Source organism: Saimiri boliviensis, chromosome 6, assembly GCF_048565385.1.
Source record: "Saimiri boliviensis isolate mSaiBol1 chromosome 6, mSaiBol1.pri, whole genome shotgun sequence".
NCBI lineage: Eukaryota > Metazoa > Chordata > Mammalia > Primates > Cebidae > Saimiri > Saimiri boliviensis.
The window spans coordinates 113,982,497-113,997,765 of NC_133454.1; the positions used below are offsets into that span (position 1 = coordinate 113,982,497).

The 15,269-nt window shown below is 56.8% G+C and overlaps 1 protein-coding gene across 14 annotated transcripts in view; it reads left to right on the forward strand.

Annotated features, from left to right (window-relative positions):
- DGKZ (diacylglycerol kinase zeta) overlaps positions 1 to 15,269 on the forward strand; it is a 48,441-nt gene that overhangs the window by 19,848 nt on the left and 13,324 nt on the right. For 2 of the 14 annotated variants that reach the window (XM_010333882.3, XM_039470478.2), the window contains exon 1: positions 264 to 15,214. The exons of 8 other annotated variants lie outside the window; for them this stretch is intronic. In XM_010333882.3, coding sequence (XP_010332184.1) covers positions 14,439 to 15,214 — 776 coding nt within the window. In that variant the 5' untranslated portion in view covers positions 264 to 14,438. Of the gene's footprint in view, positions 1 to 263; positions 15,215 to 15,269 lie in introns of those variants that run through there. 4 more of the 14 variants (XM_003920033.4, XM_074401380.1, XM_010333871.3 and 1 more) reach the window with 4 other exon arrangements.

Below are 15,269 nucleotides of genomic sequence, written 5' to 3' on the forward strand. Positions count from 1 at the left end.
TGGAAATGTGGAATCGTACACCTGCTCTGGGCTCTGCCCCCTTCAGTGCTGCTTAGCTGGGCCTGCTACCTTTGTTTGTTGCAGCCTCAGGTAAAAGTCCTCGATGTCCCAGCTGAAACCAGCCCTTCATCTTATCCCAGGCTCCACGCTGGCTCTTAACCTAGCTCTTGCTTCTCCCCAGACAGAAGGACTTCCACCCTCTGCATTTCTCCCACCCCGCCCTCTCCCCCTCCCCACCCCGCCCACATGCACACATCCAGCCTTGGGGCCGAGGGGCCCCGTGGATGAACAGGCCGAGGCTGGAAGGGGAGATCAAGGATAACAAGTAGGTCGGCAGTGGCTGCTGAAGCCCGGGGAGAATTCTGCATGCAGATCCTGGTTCCTGGGGAGAGTTCCATGAACAATTAGCATGTCTGCTGTGGGCTTGGCAGGGGGTCTTGGTGGCACTTGGGCCACACGTTTGCCATCCTGGCCTCTCTGGGTAGGACAGTCTCTGAATGGCAGCCCCTATGGGGCTGAAAGAGGCTTTTCCTTAAAGTTTGTCTGCCCCACACGACTGGCGTCATCCTCTCAGAATCGGGGGAGCAGCTTGCCATCTCCCTTTTTTTTTTTTTTTTTTTTTAGCTCAGTGAGCCATGATCCTCCCCAGCTTGTGAATTCCTCCCACCCTGACTCCATCCCACCTTGCCTCTCCCTGCCAGAACCATCAGTCTCTTCCCTGAGGAGGAGGAGGAGGAGGAGGTACAGGCCCTGCTCTGATCCCAGGGTAGTTGGTTTTCCTCTAGCCTGAGTGGAGCACAGGCAGGACCTTTCCATTTCAGCCTCTGTTGACCTAAGGATTGGGCAGCCAGGAGTGGGAGAGAAGTGGGCTGTGTCTCCTCCTCCAGGACCCACCGGGAGGGCGGACTCGCTTATCCTCTGGCCTGGTCCCAGCAGCCCGATCCTGGCAGGTCACAGAGCTTGTGGATTAGCTGGTTTTACACCCCAGGGGCATCAGAAATTACCTGGCACCTTACACTTGTAGACATAAGGAGCCTTGGCCCTCAGAGCCCCTGGGAGCTCAGCGTCTGTGCCGCCATCCCCTGCCCTTCGCGGGGCTGAAAGTCACAAGCTTCCCGAGGGCAGGAGGCACACCTGCAGAACCAGTGTGAGACAATGGGTCCCATTTAGAGGTGCTGCCACACGGCTCCAGCCAGCATGGCCCTGAAGTCAGTGCTGCAGAGGGTGCCCAGCGGGCAGCCTGGGCAGAAGCAGCCCCTGTTTGGGTTGGTTTTGCAATGAATGGGGAGGGACGTGTTGAGGGACGCCTCTTGCGCAGGGGCGAGAACCCTGTCTATGGCGCCGGAGTGTCTGGGAGCGAAAGGAAGCCTCTTTGAGTGGTTTGTCTCACCCAGGTTAATGCTGGGAGCAGCCCAGGTGGCTGTGGGAGGCAGGGATAACCCCGAGTCCTTGGGTTCCAGCCAGTTGGGGAAAGAAAAATGGGCCTCAGTGGCCGAGCTGTGTTCATCTCACCATGTTTGCTCCCCACACAAGGTCAGGTAGGTGCCAGAGTATAGAGCTGGCCCCGCTGGGGACCCAGGGTGGAATTCTCACTGTCTCCCTCTCTGCCAAACGCTGTCGGGGAAGGGAATGGCAATTCTTGTGATTTTGTCTCCATGCCATACTCCAAAAAGGTCAGATCCTGGGATGTGGAGCTGCCCAGGTTTCTCGGTTGGCACAGGAGCAGGAGACTTGGTGTCCCCTCAGGCAAGGACAGAGGAAGGACTAAGTGATCCCTGGTGAGAGAAAGCTGAGGCTCCAGGCAGCTGGGCTGGGGAGAGTGCGAGAAATAGGCCTGCCCTCCTCCGCTCCCCAGTGGCCTCTCCAGATTTTGCCAGTGGCCTCCCCAGGCAAAGGAGGAAGTGCGGGCATAGGTTAGTCCTGAGTCTCGCCCCTTTGAGAAGCAGGGGTCCAGAGCCCTTCCACCCACGCTAAGGAGAGAGTTGGAAGGTGCGGAAGGGGACCCTGGAGGCTGTCCGGCAGTGCCGCTGGAGCGACACCAGGGGGCGACAGCTGCCGTTGTGGGAGTCCGGTGGGCGAGGAGCTTCTCCTTCCGCCAGTCCGCAGGCCCGCGGCGACCCACAGGCACTCGCTGAGAGTTACCTGCCGCTCCAGCTGCCAGGGAGCCAATCAGCGGGGCCCAGGGCTGGTTGGGAGGGTGCCTCCAGCCACCTAGCCCCACCTCTCCCTTTCCCTGAGGCCCAGCCCAAGCCAAGTGGCCTTGACTCAGCCAGGGTCTTGCAGCTAGCTGGGGGTCATCTGGGACTCCTGCGCGGGACTTGCAGGGCCATGGTCATTCACGCCTCATCACAGGACCCGGGAGGAGCCTGCCACCCTGTCCTCCCTGCCCCCTCTGCCTCCTCCTTGAACAGCCCTCTAAGTCAGCAGTGGGAGCAGTGTGTGCAGAAAATGGGACCCGCTCCCCGAGTTTCAGGGCCACCCCTGGGCAGTGCCAGGCAATCATTCCTTGCTCTCCTTGGCTCTCGTCTGTTCCATGTCGGGGTCAGCCGCACATCTGGCCTGCACTGTGGGTCTCAGCACAGGACTTGGTTGGCACTCGGGTCACAGATGTGGAGGATAGGCCAGAGCAGTAGCCAAATGCCCTTGATGAGCTATCATCCTGCCATCTTTCCTCTTCACCCCCTTCCTCGCTGAATACCAGAGACCTGGCTAGGTTGGGAGAGCAGGTTCCAGTGAGACAAAGAGGTCTGTGGCTGGGGAGGGGAGGGAGAGAGTACAGAGACAGGAGTGGCGTTCTAGCCCCTCTGGTGATTAACAGCTGCCAGAAGCTTGTAAATTCATCAGTTTCATGTGATCTTCACAACAACTTTGTAGTTGGTTTGATGCCCATTTTGCAGATAAGAAAAACAAGGCTCAGAAAGGTCCGGAGCCTGGCCAGCATCCCCAAGCTCACACTGGAGCCCAGCCCAAAGATCTCATCACGCTGGGCTGCTCTATTTAGGAGTACTCTTTTCTTCTCTTATTTTCTATCCCTAAACTGGGAGGACTAAGAAGAGGTTTGAGTGCTCCATGGGGTTTGGTGAAAGGTCTTTGCCTCCAGTGCACATAGCATGAGACCCATGAGGTAATCTCACCTGGACCCCAAGGGAGAATGGCTACCAAGATTCCTTAAGTCAGGGGAGCAGGCTGGACTGAGAGAGGCCCTTGGTAAGGAGACTGGGGCTGTGAGCCTGTCATGTGGCTTCCTTGCTGGGTCTGGAGTAGAGGACAAGCCTGACCTTTTGCCTTGCTTCAAGGGTGCAGGGAGCCTACAGCCCAATGGACATGCTCAGAGGAGCCCCCATACCACCCAGGGGTCTGCCGGGGGGAGGCAGTTCACTTCACCATTGCCTCATGGTGAGAGATCTGAGAGAGGAGAGGGAGGGCCCCAGTGCCCTCCCCCTCCACACTGAGACCTCGTCCCCTTGCTCCTGGAAGAGCACCAGTTCAGAGCTCTCACGCAGAGGCCTCTCCTCTGCCAGGGATGAGCCCATCTCAGCACATGCCAGAATAGCTGTCTGGGAGCCTGGGCCTGCGCCGCCCACGTCCCAGTATCTCGCGGGTTAACAGCTTGCCTGTCTCTCCGCCCCCCTTCCCCAGCTTGCTGACATTTTAGAGAGAGAGGCGGAGGCGGTTGTGAAAGGGGGCAGGCTGGTTCTTGCTCCCCAACCTACACACACACCCCACTGACACAGCCTGCTGCCACCCACCCACCCACCTCTGGAAGGCATCTCCTCGGAGGAGACCTTCATCCACCCTGAGGGCCCTGAAGAGGTAGCCTGACTCTTGGGAGGCAGCAGGAGGGACAGGCTGCCAAAACCATCCCTGGTAGACCTAGGGAGCTCTAGGGGGCTGGTCTCCTTCAAGGGATCTTTTGTAGGACCCAGGACCTCCCTCTCTCACCCAGGCTGGAGTGCAGTGGCACAGTCATAGCTCATTGTAATCTCGAACCCCTAGGCTCAAGCAGTCCTTCACCTCAGCCTCCTGAGTAGCTAGGACTATAGGTGCAGGCCACCATACCGAGCTCATTTTTTATGTCTCTCTTTTGTAGAGATGAGGTCTTGCTATGTTGCCCAGATTGGTCTCGAACTCCTGGCCTTAAGTGATCCTCCCACCTTGGCCTCCTGAGTTGTTGAGATTACAGGCCTGAGCCACTGTGCCCAGCCTCTGGAGTCTTTTTAAGAAATTATTTTGAAATCTTTCTAAGCACATTAAATATCTTGCCATTAGAAATGTGTACAGCATACGGTGACGCCTATTGCTTAGCTTGGTTAGATCTTTGAGTGACGCCATATTTGCTTTGCTAGATATGGAGGCCCCCGCGTCGTCCTCCCTGGAGGAAACCACGATTCTGATTTTGGTGTGTGTTGTTCTCGTGCCTGTTTTGAAAATTGTCCTACACCGGTATGCAGCCCTCACGACATCCAGTGCCGTTTTGGGTGGTTTTACCCTGGTTTAAATGGTATACTGGGCAGATTCTGCATTTAGGTTTTTCTCTTGGCATTGTTGTGGAGATGTAACCATCCTAAATACGAGTTCTCCTGGATCCCTTTTAACCTCCACGTCCGGTTCCATTGTGTGTAACAGCACCGCTTTGCCCAGGCTCCTGTGGCTGGACCCTGGGGTGGTTTGCAGGTTTTCGCTGTTGCAAGCGATCCTTCTGTGTTCTATCCACCAGTGCTTGGTCACAGGGTGTGTGTATTTTCAGCTCAGATAGATGTTGCCAAGTTGTGTTCCAAAGTAGTTGTCCTAATTTTTAGGCCTCTGGGTTTATTTTCTTTCTTTAAACTTTTGGTAAATTGGGGAATTGGTCCCCAGGACAAATACTTTCTCCTTCAAGCCTGCAGCAATCCCATGAGAGAGACAAGGGTGGGCGTTAGCCCTATTTAGTAAATCAGGAAATTGAGATTCAGACAGGTTAAAAGGCTTATCTTAAGGTCATGTAGCTGGTCAGAGGCAGATTCTCTGGGCCTTTGAAGCCAAACCCACTGTAAAGACCTTTGTACCCTGTGTGAGTAGTGTGGAAACCTGGAGAGTGGGGAGGGGCCCTGAGGGTTGATGGGGGAGGGAGCATCATGGTCAGGAAGTTGAGGAGGATGTTAATTTTGAATGAGGGGACTAGGGGGAAATGCTTCTTCCAGCAGATGGGGAACGGGAGTCCTCTGCAGACACAGGAGAAGGCAAAGACAGGGAACAGTCACCAGAGAAGAGCTGGCCCTTGAGGGATTTGTAACAAAGGGGCCCCTTTGGGAGATGGGAAGGGAAACATATCGGCATTCCCATCAGGGATCAGTTTCAGTGTTGCCTCTTGAGACACCAGAGCTCAGCCCAGACCAGCAACTTGTCCACCCAGCGCAGCCCGAAGGCCTTACGAGCTGGCTCGACTAAGCCTGTGCTGCCAGCGGACTCCATGAGGCTGAGCCCAGACCATGCGCTGTTCCCTCCACTCACTCTTCAAACCACACCGGGCACTTCTATGCTCTGGGGATGCCATTAGAAGCACTGTGAGGCCCTGGGGCGCACAGCCCGGCTAGGGATGGAGACTTGCTTATTAGTGCTGATGGCACAGGGTTTCAGAGGGGTTAAGAGGAAAATGATGAGGGCGAATTCACAGGGTAGAGAGGGGAGTGGCATTCCAGCTAGGGAGATCACGGGATGCCACCTGGTGCCACGTGGAAAAGGGACCTGCGTTGTTTTATTTGCCAGAAGCATCCAGGGTGGAGTGTGAGGGGTTGGGGGTATGTGCCGTGGACTGCTGAGTTCAAAGCCCAGCACTGCCGCACGTCAGCAACGTGACTGACCTCAGCAAGTGACTTCACCACTTTGTGTCTCAGTTTCCTCATCTGTCATATGAGGATGTGGGTTATGGGGACAATACCTACAATTCTTAGGAGGATTTATAGCTTAATGTGTGTAAAACACTTAGAACAGTATCTGGTGGAGTGAGTTATGTAAATGTCAAATGCAGCACTAAAAATATGAAAGAGGCCGAATATAGTGGCTCTCATCCCTGTAAGCCAAGCACTTTGGAGGCCAAGGTGGGCGGATCACCTAAGGTCGGGAGTTCAAGACCAGCCTGACCAACATGGTGAAACCCTGTCTTTAAAAAAAAAAAAAAAAAAAAAAAAATGAAAGAGAGCAGAGAGGAGGCTGGGAGGCCTGTTGACTGGCAGCCCCAGGTCTTTGCGTTTTGCTCAGCTGACAGGAGAGTCAGTAAAGGGTGGCTGGGTGCTTTGGGATGCATTCTGGTGGTAGCAGGAGTATGGCTTGGAGGGAGGCTCTGAAGGAATGAGTTGGTCATTCATTGCACAGATGTCTCTCTGAGGCCTAGCAGGGGCTGAGTCGGGGACTCAGGATGTGAAGGAAGAGACCAGGGGTGTTTCACCAAGGAGCTCAGGCCCGCTCAGGGTCCCAGCCAGCCCCCAGGCCTCTGAGACAAGCCCTCCTCCTCTTCCCTTGCCCACCACCCTCTCTTTGTGACTTCATGTCATCAGACCTACTGTCTAGGTTTTGTGAGGAAATCCATGGAAGACATGGAGCGGGCGGTGGCATCCAGCCCAGAAAGGGGCCTCCAGGTGTCACTCTTGGGGTCTTCTAGAGAGGAGAGGAAGGTGGCCACCCAAACCAAGGCGGTTGACATTCCCTTGTACCCAACAAAGAGAAGTGGTCTGAGCCAGCTGGAACCTGTGGTCAGCCCTTAGATGCAGTTACCCAAAATAGAAGAAGCGCTTCTCTTCCCTAAAGGTGCTGGCCCCTCCCACAGGGGATTCCCTGTTCTTTCCTCCTGCGCTGATCAGCAGTAAACACTGGACTCACTGCCAGGTACCATACTAGGCATGCCCAGATGCACTAGACCAGGCCCCAGCCCCGCAGGAGCTCGTGGTCTGGTGGAGGTGCAAGGCATGTGGACTGAAAGAAGCAGGCCTCCTATCTGTGGCAGGGAGCCAAATGGGCAGTGTGGAGCTGTCAGCGGGAGGGGCGTGTTGTTGGCTGTGAGCAGGCAGCTGCTATCAGGTGGAGAGGGAGGCCCGTATTCCAGGCAGACGGTGTGCCAGGTGCGGCGGCACAGTGAGCCGGACACAGCCGGATTGGGGGATGGAGAATAGGTTGGCTTGGTTAGAACCAAGGCTTCGTGTCACAGCACAGGAGGCCATTGGTGCCACAGCACGGGAACCACACCTGCCAGGTGGAGGAGGGAGATTCACTCCGAATCAGTGGTCTCAAAGCATGGTCCTGGGGGTGCCCTGACCCATTTCAGGGAGTTGATGAAGTCTGAACTATTTTCATCATATTTTCAGAGCTAGCCTGCTTCCTGCTTTTTTTTTTTTTTTTTTTTTTTTTTTTGCTGTGCTAACACTCGTGCCCGTGGTGCAAAAGCTGTGGTGGGTGAAACTGCTGGCCCCTCAGCACGAATCAGAACAGCAGCTCCAGCATCAGAGTCCTTACTCCATGCACACATTTCTTTTTTTTTTTTTTTTTTTGAGACGGAGTTTCACTCTTGTTACCCAGGCTGAAGTGCAATGGCGTGATCTCGGCTCATCGCAACCTCCGCCTCCTGGGTTCAAGCAATTCTCCTGGCTTAGCCTCCTGAGTAGCTGGGATTACAGGCACGCGCCACCATGCCCAGCTAATTTTTTTGTATTTTTAGTAGAGACGGGGTTTCACCATGTTGACCAGGATGGTCTCGATCTCTTGACCTTGTGATCCACCCGCCTCAGCCTCCCAAAGTGCTGGGATTACAGGCTTGAGCCACCGCGCCCGGCCTCCATGCACACATTTCTTTAAACGTAGTGAAGCTCATTAATTTTAGAAAGTCTAGACCCTTGCATACCTATCCCTTCTGATATTTTGCGTGAAGGAATATGAAATACACATGAAGCACCTTTGCTACAAACCTGACTGTGGGCCGGGCGCACAAACCTGACTGTGGGCCGGGATTACAGGTACTTGCCATGTTGGCCAGGCTGATCTCGAACTCCTGACCTCAGGTGATCTGTTCACCTTGGCCTCCCAAAGTGCTGGGATTACAAGCGTGAGCCACCACTCCTGGCCTGATACAGTTTTAGATTCCATGTTGCAACTAACCTTTGAGAAACTATCATTTGTCATATTTTGGTGTGGTAGCAAAGATCTATAATTACCTGGAAAGGCTGTTAAAGATATCCCTTCTTTTTCTAACTACATATCAGTGAGGCAGAATTTCCTTCATATACTTCAACCAAAACAGCATACCACAACAGATCGAATACAGGGACAGAAGAATCCAGCTGCCTCCTATTAGGCCAGACATTAAAGACGTTAAAGAGATTTGCAAAAAATGTAAAATGAATGTCACTCTTTTTGGCTAAATTTTTTTAAGAAAAATTTTTTAATGAAAGTGTTTCTATTAACATGTAATGGGTTTATTTTTATTTTTACTTATTTATTTGTTTATTTTGACACAGAGTTTCGCTCTTGTTGCCCAGGCTGGAGTGCATGGCATGATCTCAGCTCACCTCAACCTCCGCCTCCCAGGTTTAAGCGATTCTCCTGCCTCAGCCTCCCGAGTAGCTGGGATTGCAGGCATGTGCCAGCACGCCTGGCTAATTTTGTATTTTTAGTAAAGATGGGGTTTCTCCATGTTGGTCAGACTAGTCTTGAACTCCTGACCTCAGGTGATCCACCTGCCTTGGCCTCCCATAGTGCTGGGATTACAGGAGTGAGCCATTGCGCACGGCTATTGTTTATTGTTTATTGTTTTTAGGCTAATAAATATCTTAAACATTTCTCAATTTTAGGATCTGATATGATATATATTAATAGCTGTCACCCCCCAAAACAAATCCCTTTTGGGATCTTCAACAATATTGAGAGTGTAAAGGGGTCTGCAAGCTTTCAAGTAGCCGAACACATGCGAGCTCCTGGAGAATGGTGTGCCCAGGGAGGGCATGAAAGCTCCTGGAGGGTGGTGTGCCCAGGGAGGGCATGCAAGCTCCTGGAGGGTGGTGTGCCCAGGGAGGGCATGCAAGCTCCTGGAGGGTGGTGTGCCCAGGGAAGGCATGAAAGCTCCTGGAGGATGGTGTGCCCAGGGAGGGCATGGAAGCTCCTTGCCTCTTCCCTCGTTTAAAAAAAAAAAAAAAAAAAGGAGTTCAAAGAGATCTTGGGATCAGGAAGTTGGACAGCTGTCACTCCATACCCTAGAGCGAATGGCAGGACTGCGATCTGGGGGGTGGCATTCCAGACAGGATATGTATAACAGACTGGTCTCTTCTGGGCATTCTTTACCTTGGCAAAGCCAGAAGACCAAGAAGCGCGGGCAGTCACAGGCTTCCACAAGCCTCGAGTGCCCCATCTGTTCAGTGGGGCAGTAGTGCCATCAGCACAGGGGAAATAGCAGCCTCCCGTCTGTAATGCTGGTGAAAAAGCACTTTCTAAGTTGTCAGACGCTCCATGGATACTTATTTTTGTGGTGGTTTTGTCTGGAGCCGGTGTGTTTAGCTTCCCTAGACCTCAGAAAACCTGTCCAGTGGGTGTGAAGGGGCATTAGGTGGCTAAATAGGGGGCACTAGTGGGGGACCCCCTCATTAGAAGGGCCTGGCTCCCACTTCTCCCTTCCACTTCTCCCTCCCACTTCTCCCTCCTTAGACCCCATGGGCTGGGCTGTACCAGGCACCAGGTGGAAGGGAGGCCATCAGGCTTTCACCCAGTCTAGCTCTGGGGACCCTGGGAAAAGTTGCTGGGAGGCTCTGCTCGTGCGCTGTGTGCCTGCCCGCCCACCCGCCGCCTGCTGCAAAGCCCGGAGCTGCCGCTGGGAGAGGAAGTGCGTTCGGTTACCAATGGGGTTATTTTCATAACGGCTGTCTCAGGCTGCGGGGAGGAGGGTGACAAGGGGGAGGGGGCAGAGGAGCAGCCACGGCCGCTCGCTCTCCAAACTAGGACTTGCTCAGCAGAGGCCGGCAGCCCGGAGCTGGAGCCAGAGCCTGGCCTTGGGGACCCCAGCTCCCGCCTGCTTGCCCCATTCCTGCCTGCGCCCTGCCTTCCAGATCAGGTCAAATGGGGCCCCCAGCCCCTCCTTGCCTTCTGCTTCCTCCCTCTATATCTGGCTGGGTGGGTGTGGGGAGGGTTGGATCGGGTGGACCCAAGCCCCGCCGTCCATCCCTAGGCGAGGGGCCTGCCGTGCCAGGTTCCTGAAGCTGATGGAAAAGGGTCCTGCCAAGCTCCTGCGAGCCAGGGCAGACCCTGCCGGGTAAACACTCACTGGCCTGGTGGCCTTCTTACCACCCAGCCTGGCCCACCTGCACCCTTGGGTACATTTTGTTTGTTGTTTTTGGCAAGATCCCTGTGGTGAGTCTCAGCCTGGGAAGGCAGGACCCTGCCTCTCCAGCCCCAAGGCTGACCTGGGAGGGACTGGCCTCCCTTCCAGCTTCCCTACCTCCTTCCCTCCCACCCAGGGTCTGTGGGAGCAGAGCTGCCGGGGTTCTGGGGAGACAGCTGCGGGTCCTTGCTCTAGGGCTGCCGGAGGTGGGGTCACCATGCACCATGCCCAGTCTTCACAGAGCAGAAGGCAGACCAGGCCTTGTCCATGGCTTAGAGCGGGCACTCTGGCTGAATCCCATGGGGTATCCTGTGAGAGCAACTCTGGGGGCCAGGCCTGGTGCCAGGTGCAGAGGGTATTCTTCATGGCACAAGCGGATACCCAGGTGGCACCTACAGCCAGCTGTGTTCCTCATGCGGGGCTAGTGGCCACCCCAGACGCTCCTGCTTCCCTTTCCGGCCTCCCGGCCTCCCTGTGGGCAGACAAGCCCCAGGAGGCAGCAGTCATATGCTCTGGTGTCTGTTGTGGGCGCAGGCCCTGCCAGGCCCCTGCTGTCTGCCAGGTATCGCCAGGTGCTCTCTCTCGGTCATCACATCTAGACCTCCTTTATGCTAACCTTCTGAACTGGGTAGTGTGAGCCCCATTTTGCAGATGAGAAAATTGAGGCTCAGAAAGTTTAGAGGATCAGCCTAGGGCGGCAATGGCAGATTGGGGATTCCAAAGCCCTTGAAACTAGCATAGGGCATGAGACGGCCTGGGCTGGAGGTGGCCTGTCCGCTCTAGCAGTAGCCGATGAAGCTCTCCAGCCTGCCCACCCCCATGTCAGCCCCTGCAGCTTGGCCGCCCACAGCCGCTGTTCAGCAAGGGTGCGTGGCCAGACACTGCTGGTCTTGTCGCCTGATAGCCTCTGTCCTTTCCCAGGCCCTGTCCTTGTTGGGCCCCAGAGCCGGCCAGAGGTTAATGGGGTCCCCTGTGTCCTTTCCCATCCTGTCCCTGTTGGTGTGACAGGCCCCCCATCTGGAGACTGGGGGACAGCCATTTTGCTGTGCTCTTGGGTTGAAGTCCTCCGGGTGACCTTTACACGTGCTATGGTGAATTGGAGGTGACCGAGAATACGAGTTGAGAAGCTGCTGTCACGCAGAGCTGTGTTACAGGAGAGGCCCAGGCCCAGGAGAAGCCCCAGCAGAGATAGGAAGTGAGGCGTCAGGCTCTGGCTGACCAGGGGACAGAGGTTTCTATGGAGACCAGAGGAACAGGAAGCACAGGTCTTCAAGGAGGGGCACGGGAGCAGGAGGCGTGGGTGCCCGGCAGGAGAGCCTGTTATAAAATGTCAACTCAGCCAGTCTGACAGCCTCCCCAGACAAACAAGGAAACTGAGGCCTGTGCGGGGCAACCTGCACACAGTCACACGGCCCTGCCTGCCCCACTCTGCTGGGAGGGGCGGCCCTATCCATCGCTGAGGACACTCCTGGACAGATGTGGACCTGGGCTGCCTGGCAGTGTGTGGGGCCAGGCACCGCAGGAGCACCTGGCTACCACCCTTGTCTCTCGAGGGGGTCCTGGCCCCTGTTGTCAGGGCAGGTCTGGGGCCTCAGGCCGGGCCCAGCCCTGACCGCCGCCCACGAGTGCAGCAGCACCTCCCCCCACTGACTGTGGCCTTTTGTTTTCTGGGTGACACTAGCATCAGGCGGTGTGTCCGGGTGACTAATCTCCTCCAGGCTGGGCAGCTGTCACAGGGCGGCCTGACCAGGCGAGCGGGGAAAGCCAACACCCTGGGGAGGGCTAGCAGGCTAGTGCCCTGACAGCAGGGGCAGCCGGACCTTCAGGCTCCTTTTCCTTGACACAGAGCAGGTCCCAGGCCGGGAAGACCCAGCTTCAGGTCCTCACTCTGCCACTGACTGGCTGTGGGACTGTGGCATGTTATTGTCCCTCTTGAAGCCTCAGTTTCCCCATCTCTAGAATGGAGCTTTGGGTCCTGCCTACCTCACAGGGCTGTGGTGAGGCTGTCATGGGATGGTAAAGTCCTTAGCACAGGGCCTGTCACATAGCAGGTGTTCATTATAATTCCCTGCCTGGTTCCCTCCCCTCCCCTGCCCCAGCCTCATGGGCCAGGAGTAAGGACCCTGCCGCCCACCCCATTTCTGGGGCGCAGTTTTTGCCGTTAGGTAGGCTTGGGCTCCAGCATTGGCTCCACGCTGGCTTGCCATGGACTTGGGGTGGGTCACCTCTGCGTCAGTTTCCTCATCAGGAACGCAGTGTGACACAGTACCTGTTTCTTGGGGTTACGGTTTCTGAAATGATCTAAGTGTTTGCCAGGAGCTTAGCACAGTGCCTGACACACAGGGGCTCAGTAAATGTCAGCCGTGACGCTAGTGATTTAGGGGAGGCCCAGCGCTCTCCGCCCATGCCTGCTGTCCTGCCTCTGCAGCTCCCTCCGGCCCAGGTCATCTGCTTTGAGTGGGGCACTATTTGGGGTCTAAGAGCACTGCCCTGTCCTCCCTGTCCTCTGAGGCAGCTGGGGACTCCAATAGGCAGAGACTAAGAGTTGAGCCGTGCAGAACTCTGCATTCCCAGGCACCTCCGCCCTGTCCATCTCTCCCTCAACACCCTGCACCTGCCTGAGGCTGCGCAAGACCCACGGGGCAGTAGCAAATCAAGAGTTCAGTGGATGGGAGAAGGTGCTAGATGTGTGGCCTGGGCCTGATTCCTCCAGCCCATTGTCTCTGCCTTCATCCTCCCTCCTGCCCACCGTGTGTCCAGGGCATCACCTACCATGCCTAACTAATGCCAGCCTTCAGCGGGCCAGCCCTGGGCAGCACTGTCCCAGGGCTGCGACCTTAACCTCCATGGCTGTCAGGGGCTAGGATGCATTCCCCACCAGTCTCTGCCCAGGAGAACACCTGCGGTGGGGCACAGGTGGCCCCTGGTACCTGGAGGCATTGCTACGTTGAACCATGCCGGGCGGGCTGCCCTTCCCCCTCTTTTAGGAGAAGTGAGGGCGTAGGAGCCAGATGCCGGCTCTGAAGAAGGGAAGGGAGGGCAAAAGTGAGCTGGCAGAGGGAGCAGAGCATGAGTTCAGGATGGGTCCAGGGAGGTCCGGTCCAGGTGAGAGCTAGGATGAGGCCCATGGCTCCTACCTCCCTGCAGGAGGGAGCTCTGGGTTGGGCAGCGTTTGGAATTGAGAGTATCGGGGCTTCTAGCATCAGGGCTGCAGAAGAATGTGCCGTCACAGGCTCCCTTAGCAGCAGAGCCAGAAGGGTTTCCCGGTATCACCCAGCACTTCGCCCTGGGGATCCGTACTTTGCCCCTTCAGAAAGGTGAGACAGAGAAGTTAAGCACCAGAAGGTTCTTATCAGCGCCTCAGCGATGGAGGCACACACACACTCAGAATCCAGACAGCTTTGCTTTTGGCCCAAGCCTATTGTTTCAGCCCCATGGGTGGAGAAGTCTGAGCAGTCCCTCTCCTGGGTGAGCCAGACAGCGGCTCTCCAGCTCCCTGAGTCCTAGTCTTCCCTGAGCCACACATTAGACCCTCTCTACTTCCAGGAGTCACCCTCAGCCTGACCCCAAGGCTGGGGGCCGAGCGACTCCGGGGGTCCTGTCAGGGCTGAGCTGCTTTGCAGAGCCTCATTTTGTTATCATAGCTTGGTTTTCGCCGTGTTCCAGGAGGGGACACCTAACCCGCCCTGTATTGGTGGCAAAACAAAGGCCCGGTGAGTGGGCAGTCCTGCCTGGGGCCCCGCAAACCGACTCTGACTTTTCTTTTTTTCTTTTCCATCAGCTTCAGGTGGGGCAGGTGGAGGCCTTTAGGCCAGGGGCTCTGTGGTTGATGGTGCCTGGACAGGGAAAGAAGGGGTAGCCTGAAGCACCCAGCTACCTAGGACTCCAGGGCTCCCCAGGGTGCAGTGGGGGAGAGCATCAGCACCCCAACAGCTGTAAACATGGGCTCCCCTGAGCACCCCTGGGACCCTCGAGCACCCCACACCTGGAGGTCAGAGGCTGCAGTGACCCCTCCCTCCCTCAGGGGTTGTGTCCCTCCTCATGGGGCAGAGGCTTTGACTGGGCTCCCAGACACAGGACAGACCATGGCCTGGTTTAGCTCCTGATGCCCCTGGTCTCTGTGCCCAACAGCCACCCGCCTGCCATGGAGACCTTCTTTAGGAGACGTTTCCAGTGGAAGGCGCCAGGCCCCGGAGAGGGGCAGCGGCGGCCCAGCGGTGTGGGGCTGCCCACGGGCAAGGCTCGGCGTCGCTCCCCCGCCGGGCAGGCCTCCTCCTCACTGGCACAGCGGCGCCGCTCCAGCGCCCAGCTCCAGGGCTGCCTCCTGAGCTGTGGGGTGAGGGCCCGGGTTTCCAGCCGCCGGCGCTCCAGCACCGTGCCCCCTTCCTGCAACCCCCGCCTCATCGTGGATAAGGTGCCCACTCCACAGCCTACCACTGTGGGGGCCCAGCTTCTGGGCACACCCCTGCTGTTGGCCGGGCTTGTGGGCATGAATGAGGAGGAGGAGGAGAAGGGTGTCCAGGAGGATGTGGCAGGTGGGGCATCGAGCACCATCCAGCCAGGCACCAAGACACCAGGGCCACCCCTATTCCGGGGCACCCGGCCACTGTTGCCCCTGCCCCGATGCCTGCGCCGAGCCTCCTCCCACCTACTGCCCGCGGATGCCGTATATGACCACGCTCTCTGGGGCCTGCACGGCTACTATCGGCGCCTCAGCCAGCGGCGGCCCTCAGGCCAGCACCCTGCCCCTGGGAGCCGAAGAGCCTCAGGCACCACCACCGGCACCATGCTGCCCACCCGTGTGCGCCCACTCTCCCGCAGGCGCCAGGTAGCCCTACGGCGCAAGGTGGCCGCACCCCAGGCCTGGAGCGCCCTGCTTGCGTAGGTATAGCTGCGGCTAGCAGGGCGAGTGGTATGACCTCCTGCGGGTCTGGCC